This window comes from Neolamprologus brichardi, chromosome 18, assembly GCF_056152115.1.
Source record: "Neolamprologus brichardi isolate AB-2024 chromosome 18, ASM5615211v1, whole genome shotgun sequence".
Lineage (NCBI taxonomy): Eukaryota > Metazoa > Chordata > Actinopteri > Cichliformes > Cichlidae > Neolamprologus > Neolamprologus brichardi.
Window position 1 is genome coordinate 15,444,839 of NC_142121.1, and position 10,378 is coordinate 15,455,216.

At 41.4% G+C, this 10,378-nt stretch overlaps 1 protein-coding gene across 3 annotated transcripts; it reads right to left on the minus strand.

Annotated features, from left to right (window-relative positions):
• Positions 1 to 251: 251 nt before the first annotated feature.
• On the minus strand, positions 252 to 8,139 carry LOC102789012 (tropomyosin alpha-4 chain). Of its 3 annotated transcripts, none has more exons than XM_006792235.3 (9): positions 7,765 to 8,114; positions 6,012 to 6,137; positions 2,788 to 2,921; positions 2,085 to 2,202; positions 1,937 to 2,007; positions 1,758 to 1,833; positions 1,545 to 1,607; positions 1,386 to 1,455; positions 252 to 867 (listed from the first exon to the last, which is right to left on the minus strand). In XM_006792235.3, the coding sequence occupies exons 1-9, from the start codon at positions 7,876 to 7,878 to the stop codon at positions 785 to 787; spliced, it is 855 nt and encodes a 284-aa protein (XP_006792298.1). In that variant the 5' UTR covers positions 7,879 to 8,114; the 3' UTR covers positions 252 to 784. The 3 variants fall into 3 exon arrangements, with proteins under 3 accessions (XP_006792298.1, XP_006792299.1, XP_006792300.1); XM_006792237.3 differs by lacking the exon at positions 252 to 867 and adding an exon at positions 930 to 1,217 and having other exon boundaries at positions 7,765 to 8,139; XM_006792236.3 differs by lacking the exons at positions 6,012 to 6,137; positions 7,765 to 8,114 and adding an exon at positions 4,000 to 4,292.
• Positions 8,140 to 10,378: the final 2,239 nt, after the last annotated feature.

Consider the following 10,378-nt stretch of genomic DNA (forward strand, 5'->3'; position numbering starts at 1 on the left):
TGTTAACAAGACCCACACGATTTTGCAACACTTTGTGCTGAAGCCAATAAGTGTTGATGCAGAGTTGGATCGTGTTTCTAATAGTGAGTAATTGTTGCACAATATGCAATTGGTTTATTGTTGAGGACGTAGTCTTTAACTTTTCTTTTATTGCTCAGTAATGATCTTTACTGTACAGCATAAAGCAACTGGAACTGTTTATTTTAAAGCTCACAGTCATAAGAAGCTTGATAAGAAGTTTGAGGACGCACTTATACTCTGATAACATCTTTAATATTAACCTCATGCGGTTGTGCCATTTCTTGATCATAGCACTCAGTGGCACTACTGTTGTGAAAGAAGAGATTCAGTATCTGCAAAAAAAAAAAAAAGCTGCTGTCTTAGCACAGAGAGGACAGTGTGCATGTCAGCACATGTAAACTGAAGGGTGAGCTCTTTTCCCTGGAATGGTTTATAGATGTGTGTTGAAACCGACTCGCAGACATGACACAAAAGATCAGCAGCAGCATTAACACCGTCGTCATCATCGGTTTTATTTGTGCACAGAGTTTGGTCTACAACACAATTCCTAGCACCAATACTGAAATCATGTGGACCCAAAACCATTTTTTTTAAAAAGGAAAAGGAACAAAAAGGACTATAAATACATAAAAGGGCTACATGTGTTTTACAAATTAAGAGTGAAATTGCAAAAAAAAATGGATGGCATGTAGAAAATATCTTTTACAAAGTTGTTGTTTGTTTTTATTTATTTTTTTACTTATTTGATGTTCTTCTTGGCATTTTACAAGCTATTGAGTTCCTGCAGTGTTTGGTCCAGGACTTGGTGCATTCCTATGTTTTCTTCTTTTGCGTGTGATAGGTTCTCTGTAATGAAAAGCAGCAGGAAATATATAATATAACTGTTTGTCAGGTAAGAGGTAAAATTGTTAGCCTCATAGTGAGAAAAATGCAGAAACAGCTGCAAAGTGATGAAGAGCAGATTGCAGTGAATGACAGAAGGCAGTGTAAAAGAGAAAAAGGTCTTTATTAAGCTTCAGTTTAATGCAAAAAGAAGGAGAAGGGAACTCTGAATGCAAAGGAATAAAAGAGACAAAGTGCTTCTAAAGATGCAAAGTCGGCAGAGTGCAGGGTTTACAAGGTGTTCATATCATTGAGGGCATGATCCAGCTCCTCGCTGATAGCCTTGAATTTCAGCTTCTGAGTGTACAGTTCATCTGCAGGTCAAAAGGCGGAGAGTAAGCGGGACACGGGAGGTTGAGAGGAAAAAGTGTGCAGGCCATGAAGGGGAAATCAGAAAAAGAGAGAAATCACAGAGCAGAAAGTTAAAGATTTATTACAAGAAGGAGTGTAGGGTAGAATATGAGGGCTGAAAGAAAGCGTACCTTCTAAGTCATCTATGGTCTTTTCCAGCTTAGCCACTGTCCTTTCTGCGAATTCTGCACGGGTTTCCGCCTTTTTCAAACAGTAAACACAGTGAAATATATATGCAAAGCTTACCTCAGAAAACACAGGTTCAGCTTAAGCAGAGTGAATGAATTTACCTCTTTAAGTCTGTCATTCAGGACTTTAATCTCCTCCTCGTATTTGTCTTCTTTATCAGAGTACTATGCAGACAAAGAAAAGCAACAACTTTGTTTGTGAATGTGAGCACGAAAAAAAAGGCACTTAATGTGCTGCCGATCCTGCTGAGTGGCTGTATTGGGTGACAGTGGTGAGTGTGGATGTGTGATGGTGTTTTATGATAGCGAGCTTACCTTCTCAGACTGAGCCTCTAGAGACTTGAGGTTGTTGGTAACATTCTTAAGCTCTTCTTCCAGGTCACTGCACTTACTGAAAGAAAGAAAAGATGATTTTTTTTCCCCAATAACTTGCTTAGAATATATTTAAAATTCACATATTGTGGTAGGAATAACTGCACTGAATTTCTCCTTACAGTTCTGCAATTTCTGCCCTCTCTTCTGCCCTCTCCAGCTCACCCTCGAGGATGACCAGTTTACGGGCGACCTGGAACAAAATTACAGTTGAACATCAGCTGAAGCGACATCTCACAAAAAAAATAAACACAATCCGTCCGTTCATACCTCCTCGTATTTGCGGTCGGCTTCCTCGGCAATGTGTTTGGCTTCTTTGAGCTGCATCTCCTGGATCTCCATCTTCTCCTCGTCTTTCATGGCTCTGTTCTCAATCACCTTCATGCCTCTAAAGATGGAAACGATGCAAAACATTTAATCCAACAACCACAAAGAAACTCGACATTGCAGCGGTAATCTGGGAGTCTCTCTAAAAGCTGACTTAACTCAGTAACCACCAACTTTGCATTTCCAACAGTTATTTTTTACCTGTCAAATTTCACTGACAGGCAATGGCATCTATTCACTGCACTAATGGGATTCTCTATCTTTGTATCACACTGTGACTTGTATGGCTCTGTATACAGTTCTGTTACCAAGCCTTCCTGCTTCAGTTCCAATGGGCCATTTACCTTACTGTTCTGTTTAAGCCTCTAGTTTTTGTGCTATTGCTGTTTTTGATTTTTCCTTGAAAAATAAAACTTCAAACTTTACAAAGTTTTACAAAGTATTGCTTTCATTTATTTTATTTTTTTAAAAAAAGTCAAGCAAACTTTATTTCCACTCTGAGGGAATGAACAACACATTCCAAACGCCCGTGATAGTTAACTTCAAGACGGTGGGCTGTGTAGAACTTTCACTTAACATTAAAACACACAGTGACTCACAGCAGTAACAAATACATCTGAAACTACAGATCTATGCTGATTTTCACCTTTCGCTCTCATCTGCGGCCTTCTCGGCCTCCTCCAGCTTCTGCAGGGCTGTGCCCAGTCTCTCCTGAGCGCGGTCCAACTCCTCCTCCACCAGCTGGATCCTCCGGTTCAGCGATGCTACTTCGCTCTCAGCCTGTAGCCACAGATTGAGAGAGATAGGGAGGTCGCAGGTCAGAGGCCAGGAAGGAAACACGAATGCAGCCAAAACAGGAAGGTTACCACTTATGCTCAATGCTGAAAACTGTTTATCCATTCATTCATTTTGAAGCTACACTATTATTCCCCCCTTTCATTCACGGCATTAAGAAGATGTCAAGATCAGGTCCTTGCATGTCTCCATTTCATTTTCTTTTTCAGCCTTAGTGACTTTGATGAGTTGTGGACTTTGCAGCCTGGCTATCTGCTTTACTAATATGCTGACACAGGATAACGCAGTGACAGCTTTTTTTAAAATAAACATGCTGGCATCTGATATTTTACAGCTGTCTTCACTTTTGTAGTGTAAACCAAAGCATGTTTGGGGGGACAACAGCTTTCTTCTCCTCAGCCTGTTTCCCACAGCACTGATAGCGCAGATATCCATGCCTGCTCTCTCCTTCCTGTGCAGAGGCTCAAGAGGAACAGGAAGGAGGATTCCGGGCACCTTTTCAGATGGACGGTGTGTCAGCTGTTATTCAATCAAAAAGCTCAAAGGGCGAAGGGAGGGAGAAAAAAAGAATACGTTTTGAATGATTGACAAGAAGCGTAACTGTAAGATTGTACCCTTTAAAACCGTCAATTTAACATTTTCTTTACAGTCAAACAACCACATTGACAGTTAATGAAACATCGGGGACTCTTGCAGCATTTCTTGGTGTTTTGGTAGATATGTGGGGCGGGCTGGAGTTAGATAACACAGCCGAACAAAAGTCTGCAGAGGAATGTCGACACAGCGATGTTTCAACTTGTCTCTGTAACGACTGTATAAAAAATAACTACAGATTTTTTTTTTTTTTTTTTACTGTAATCTGTATACAGAGGTTTCGGTTTTTATTTCGCGCGTTAGGTGCGTTATTATTACCGCTACTTTGCAAGTCCAGCTCTCAGGAGTGCGTAAACGCTTCAGTCCCAGATTACAGTGAAGATGCTCAACCGGTTTGCTGGGATTACAGATCAAGACAAAAAGTAAAAGAAGTTCACTTCAAGTTGGACTAAATACAAACTGATCTCACTTTTTCGCGCAGTTCCCGTTCAGTTTCCAGCTCCTTTTGTACTGCCAGTGCGCGATCTTCTGCCTCATCAACTTGCTGCTGGAGGGCTTGGATTTTCTTCTTCACGGCTTCCATAATTCCGACTGTTTGGTTTCTTTAAACGGGGATTCGTCTGAACCGGCAATCGAGACACTTAAGTTATGAATTCGCCTCAAAGTTGCAGGCTCTGTGGAAATCTTTTCTCGGGCAGGAAATCAGGGAGGTGCGGTGCTGGGACGGCGGAAAAAAAGGGCTGGGAGTTTTCAGGAAATTTATGACGAGATCCTCCAATCATGTGAAGAAGCCTGTCTCAGATGACATCACAGGATTTAGGAGGGGAATGTGGGACTTTTTTTCTCCACAAAGGAGGTGTGTAAAGTCACTTTTTTGTGGGGCCAGGGTTTTCTATTGTGGACTTATATGGCAAAGTGAAGGTGTTGCAACTGCTCGGACTGAAGGCAGAGGAAGTGCACTGTCAGAGTTATTTGTCTGCTGTTAGATAAAGCGTGAATCATGTCTAAGGGATCATCGTGTGATTCGATTTGGTTGTCTGAGAGAGAAAAGGAAGGAAAGTAAATGTCAGTGGGGGATGGTGAAGGAGAGAGAAGCAGGTTGTAAACTGTATCAAAGGAGCGGAATCAAAAGTCCAAAGATTTACTTCTAGTGGAGGAGGAGGAGGGTCAAGGGTGGGGTGGGGCCGTAATAATCCTTTTCACTAGGGGTTGTTGACCTAGCTGCGTGGAATGTAAATTGATTTGGTTGCAGACATGACCTGCAGCCATCGGGTGGCGACACATTTCTTCATCGCCCCCATTTGCCTCCTACTCTAAATACATTAGAAGGTGAAAGAAGCTAAAAAGTATTTGTGGCCACCTGATAACCTATCAGAGGAATAAAATCATCTGTTATCGCCTCAAACCTTTGAGGTCGTCTCACCTACTTCAGCTCAGATTTTTACCTGCTTTGTGAAGCTGAAACACTTTCCAAATCCTCCTGAAAACTTCACAGACTTGATGGGAATAGAATCTCCACGAGCCACTTTCAAAACCACTCTCTTCATTCCCAGTGTCAGATCAATATTGTTATATTGGTCACGATTCACTCCCAAAAGCAAACTAAGCCAAGTCTGTGTCTGGATTTATTTTGTTTGTGATAAGGCATAATCCCCAGTTAGATTCCCATCATTTTCCTGGAAAGGATATGTTTAAGCAATAAATACATGACATAAATGTAGATGGTCTCCAAAGGTCGGCAGTCATTCAGCATTGCACACTGCCTAGGTATGTTACTGTAAAGGCCAGACTGAGGAGAGAATAACGTCTCAGCCCCAAAAAAGGCCAAAGCATTGATTTCATTAGAAACTGCAGTACGGGGTTTTCTGTTTGCTTAGGCTGCATTCCTGAAATTCTTTGGTCGGCAACAGGCTGGCCAAGTTGTGTCTGTGCTTGAGAAATAGCTCAGTGAACCACCAATAACTCTGTGATTATCTCCACGGTCTGGGTTAGAAGATGCAAGATAATGAATTCAGGATTTCTGGGTTATTAGTTTACATTGGGGTGGATTTTTTTTTTCATTTAATCTGAAGGCAGTTCTTTAAAGTAACAACCTTTCATGTCTTCTTTTATTTCTATCCTATTTCAATATGTATTATTTTATGTATGACCGTCAGTGATTTAATCACTTCATGTTCATATTTTGCACTTTGGAAACAACCGAGCTGCACTAAACTATTGGGCGAGTCCAGACATTTCCTTTTTTGGGTTATGTAAGCAGCAGAGGCAACTCTTCATCTGAGTCAAGCACTTTAGCCAATGATTTTGTTTAAACCAGCTTTGACAGAGAGGAATGTGTGTCTATGTTACTGGTCCCCTTTTTCCCGCTCATAGAGTGATATCTATTTCAGTCCATATGAAGTATTTGATACTGATATTTTAGAAGCTGTGGGGTTCCACTGTAATAATGCCTTTCCGATGGCGTCTTGGTGGTGAACTCACGTCTGTGGCCTTCTTCTCCGACAGTTCCAGTTTCTCCTGAGCATCCTTCAGGGCCTCGGAGTACTTGTCCAGTTCATCTTCTGTTCCCTTCAGTTTCTTCTGCAGAGCGAGCAGCTCATCCTCCAGCTGAGAAAAGGCAGATGTGAGAGAAAGTCAGGAATCAAATATAGATTTTTGTTCAGTTAAAGTGAGTATGATGAAATTCTGGTATATGACAGAAAGCAGTAGTGGGCGATAGATCTTTTACAGATCACTTAAATGTTATTTTGGGATAATCCTGATGTATTTCAGAAAGATGAATTTCACTTGAAGATAAGGAGGTGAAAATACGTAGTGGGTGCATGATTCTGGACTACAGCTAGATCCTCTCAACAAATACATGTGTGCTGTTTTTTTAATCAGGGTTATTCTTTCCACTTAAAAAGCTCCACAGTCAGACATTCACCATGAAGCCTGTAGATTATGTGAGGTAACTAGGACATTCCTTCTGAAAAGACACATAGCTGCAGAGTCTGGGTGGCCCAATCCTTTAATTGCTGCTGGAGTCTGTGCCTGATGTTGTGTGCAATAGATATTAATTTTGCATGCAGTTTTGCGTATTTTCAGTGCCTTTCGTCAGCCTAACTGCACTCTGAAAGTCTACTCATCATGCCAAGAATAGCAAAGAAAGCATCTCTTAGCACTATTTGAGCTGCAGCCATCCCAACAAACTAAAGAGCTCTGCGTAATCTTCTAGAATTTCATCCTGACTGTTCTTTGCTCCTGAAGACATGCTGAGGGTCCATATGTGCCGTGCCAGTGACAACTGATGCTCCCTGTGCTCTCTGAGGGAGTTGTTATGGCATTAGCTACCAGAGAATGGATATTTACACTTTCCACTTGCTCGATCCTTCATCCTGGCTTTGTCCGAGTCTCTCTAACTTGCTGCTCTCTAACATTCCTTTAATACCACGTTAATGAGGACACCATCTCCCACTGTGTGATAATTGCCTCTATTTAGAAACCTCAGATATCCTATTGCATCTCCAGATTCTATTTTGTTTGTATGAAATTAAAGTACACTGTCATTAAGTTTGGCTGGGACACATCATCCTGTCTGTGGCTTGAACGCTGCGGCGCCAAATATGGGGGCACAGAAATTTATGAGGTTTTATATTATACAAACTTCACTTCTGATAAGGATGCTGCCAGAGTCAGACCGTGATATTCTATAGGTTTGTTTTAACCTGGCAGCTTTTCCTTTGATTCAGTTCGGATAATAAGCCTAGCTCTTGTCACAGCCATCTCTGTGGATATCCTCCACCGTCTCCTACTGCAGAACAAGGAGCTCAGTATCAACTGATCCCTGTGATTCAGCATTTAGTGCTGCTGAGAAATATATCAGCAATCTGTAAATTGTGCTTTGGTGTTCTTATTTAGTATTTTAGATTATGATTGAACTTTTGCAACAAAAATAAATCAAAAACTATTAAAAAAAAAACTATTATAGAAAAAGTGAAAAAACAACAACGCAATAACGTAATGATGTTGTAATACAACTGGTATGAGTAACTTCACAGATACATTTAGATATATAATCCTGATATTGAAAATGTCCACATTTTTCGACAAAGAAGATTCCTCATATTTTGGAAAAAAGTAATTATTAAAATTAATTTATGCATGTGTGATGCATTTACTTCATTTGTTGTAAATATGCTGTGACATTTTAATATTCCTGTATTAAACATTAAACTCATGAGCCACGCGTCACCTGCTTGCTTTTATCTTCCGCCTCCTTCTTGTCGGTCTCGGCCTGTTCCGCCCTGTCGATGGCGTTCTCCTTGTCCAGCTTCAGCATCTGCATCTTCTTCTTGATGGCCTCCATGGTGACTGTTGGGTGTGAGCCTCTTGAGATCTTTAGAAAATGAAGTTTTGTAGTTCGCTACGGGGAAAAGCTGCTGCAGATGTTCAGAGGAAGACGCCTCACAGGAGCCCTCACAAGGTTGACAGGGAGCGCAACTGGCAGATGCAGAGAGGAGGGAGCTCGGAGCGAGCGAGCACAGGAGAGGAGGATGCAGACTGAGAGTCGGTGGAGCTGTATGTGATTTAAACTTGACAGGAGGTTTGGAGACAGCCCTAGTCCCCAGTGACAGCCCTTTCCCACCGGTTACCCCCTTCGCCACTCCCCACTTTGGCTCCTCTAGAACTTACTGTTGCCCCCACCCCATCCCTAATCTAAACTTCACCTCTCAAATGCTCTTTGGAGGGACAGCATGGTGTAGCCGTTTCAGCATTGACCAGCCTATGTCCTTGTTTGGATTTTTACGCAGATAAAAAGCAGGAGAATGACCAAGAACTCACAAACTTCAAAAGGGAAATTGTTCACATTGATAATTTATGTGGCTTCTCGCCTCTCTTTGGCCTATCTATATGCCTGTGTTCTTACTTAGGAATGTTCAAATTGATGTTAATACCAGAGTTGGTTAGAAAGGGACATAGTTTTCATTCTAGCGCTGAATGAAAAAGGGCTGTATGGAAAATGATCCAGCCAAAGAAAATTTGGGGGAAAGAGCTGTCTGCATGTGATCCACGCCAGGCAGCCACAGCATTGCAGTCAGGATACACAGACATAAACCACAGGTCCAGTGCAATTAAGATCCTCTTAATTACTATTGGTTTGACAGATCTGTACTTAGATCTGTTTTCTCCAATTTGTAAGGCGCACTAAATAAAAAAGTTGACTGGGAGCTATAACTCAAGACGGATTCCAGGAATTCGGTGCACTTATGCACTTATGAGATCTTTTAAAGACATGTTTTGTTTTTGTTTTTACTAAATTGCACGTTATTTGTAGATTATTAAGTGAAAAATTAAAAACTCCCCAGGAAAGGCAAAGAAAAAAAAAAGAAAACATGTATATGGCTTTAGTAACTGGGAGGCGCATGTAAGCCTGTCTGCTTTCTTTCAGCCCTTCTGTGCCAGCTGCCCTGGCTAAAAATAAAGATTACACACAAACTCGAAGAACGGTGCGTCTTGCCGTGGCCATTTAAGTGACATCTCAAGATAAACTTGGGCTAATGCATCTCTTGTTGTTCACGTTGCACTGACGCAGCTGCAGCATGCATCATCTTGGTTGTTATTAGTCTTTATACAGACACTATTTTGGCCAAGCTCTGGTAAAGACAGCACTGTATAAACATGAGAGTCTGAGTTTCAGGCCATCTGAGTTTGAGGAGAATTGCTGTCTGGGGAAAGCCGTGTGTTACCAGAATGTACATTATTGCAGGTATGCTGAAGGAACAGAGCTCCTTTGTGTGTTCAGTAATTTTGAGCCCACATGAACCAAAAAAAGGTGTGATCACAAAGCTGAAGTTAGAGCTGGTTAAGACTGGATAAAGAAATCTGTCAAACAAAAAACTGTCTGCTGTGTTTGTTTTTTTAGTTTTGAGTTGGCCTTTTGGGCTTTTCCAGGATAACGCTGAGGAAAGTTGATGGAATACGGTTGTAGGAATATCAATCTTTTCTTTGCGTTCTGAGTAAGAGACCAGCAGGATATGAGCACGCAGGAGCCTTTTTAGGCAGAGGTTTACAAACGTGGTGGCAGTTTGATAGCTTCAAGGAGTCCAGGAGGACTCCTGGAGTTAACACAAGGTTACATCATTACATTCAGTGTTGGTAGTGACTGTGCACCTTATTTGGTGTGTCAGAATGCCAGTTGCACAAAGTGTTACGGTTACACAATTGCATTCATGTTTGCAATCTGGGAATTTGGAAGATCTTTCACTAAATGATATTCAGGACGCTGTTCATGCTTTCTTGTAACGAGAAAGCAGGTTTAGAGCAGAACCTGTGCAGGGGAACAGAAAGAGATAGGACAGGAGATATCAGAGAGAGAGAAAGAGAGAGAGAGAATCAGAAGTGGAGTGAGAGAAATCAGAACCCTCCCACAGGAAACCCAGCTAAACTCCTCTTCTCCTTGTATGGTAAAAACTCCCCCAAACGCCACAGTATCGCCTTGGGAGTAGAGTCAAAGTCCTGCTAAGTATAAATCACAAAGCTATGGGAATGGTGGAACAGATTAGTGTTTAGATGAGCAGTACCACAAAGGACACAAACTAGCACTCTTTTAGTAGTCTTAAATGGCTGATGTCATGGATTTGTCATAATGGTGGACTCATTTTACTTACAAAAGCAGTTGTACTTTATGTACTCTGTTTGATGACACAATAAAGAACATATGCTACTCAAAGGATTTACGGTGGGAATACCTGTACAATCAAATGTAACACCTGGGTGATGCATTGACTCAGTGAGACAAACCGATTTGTCAGCCAGAGTAAACATATCAGCTCTCTTGATCTATGAGGGTTCTGTACAAACATGTC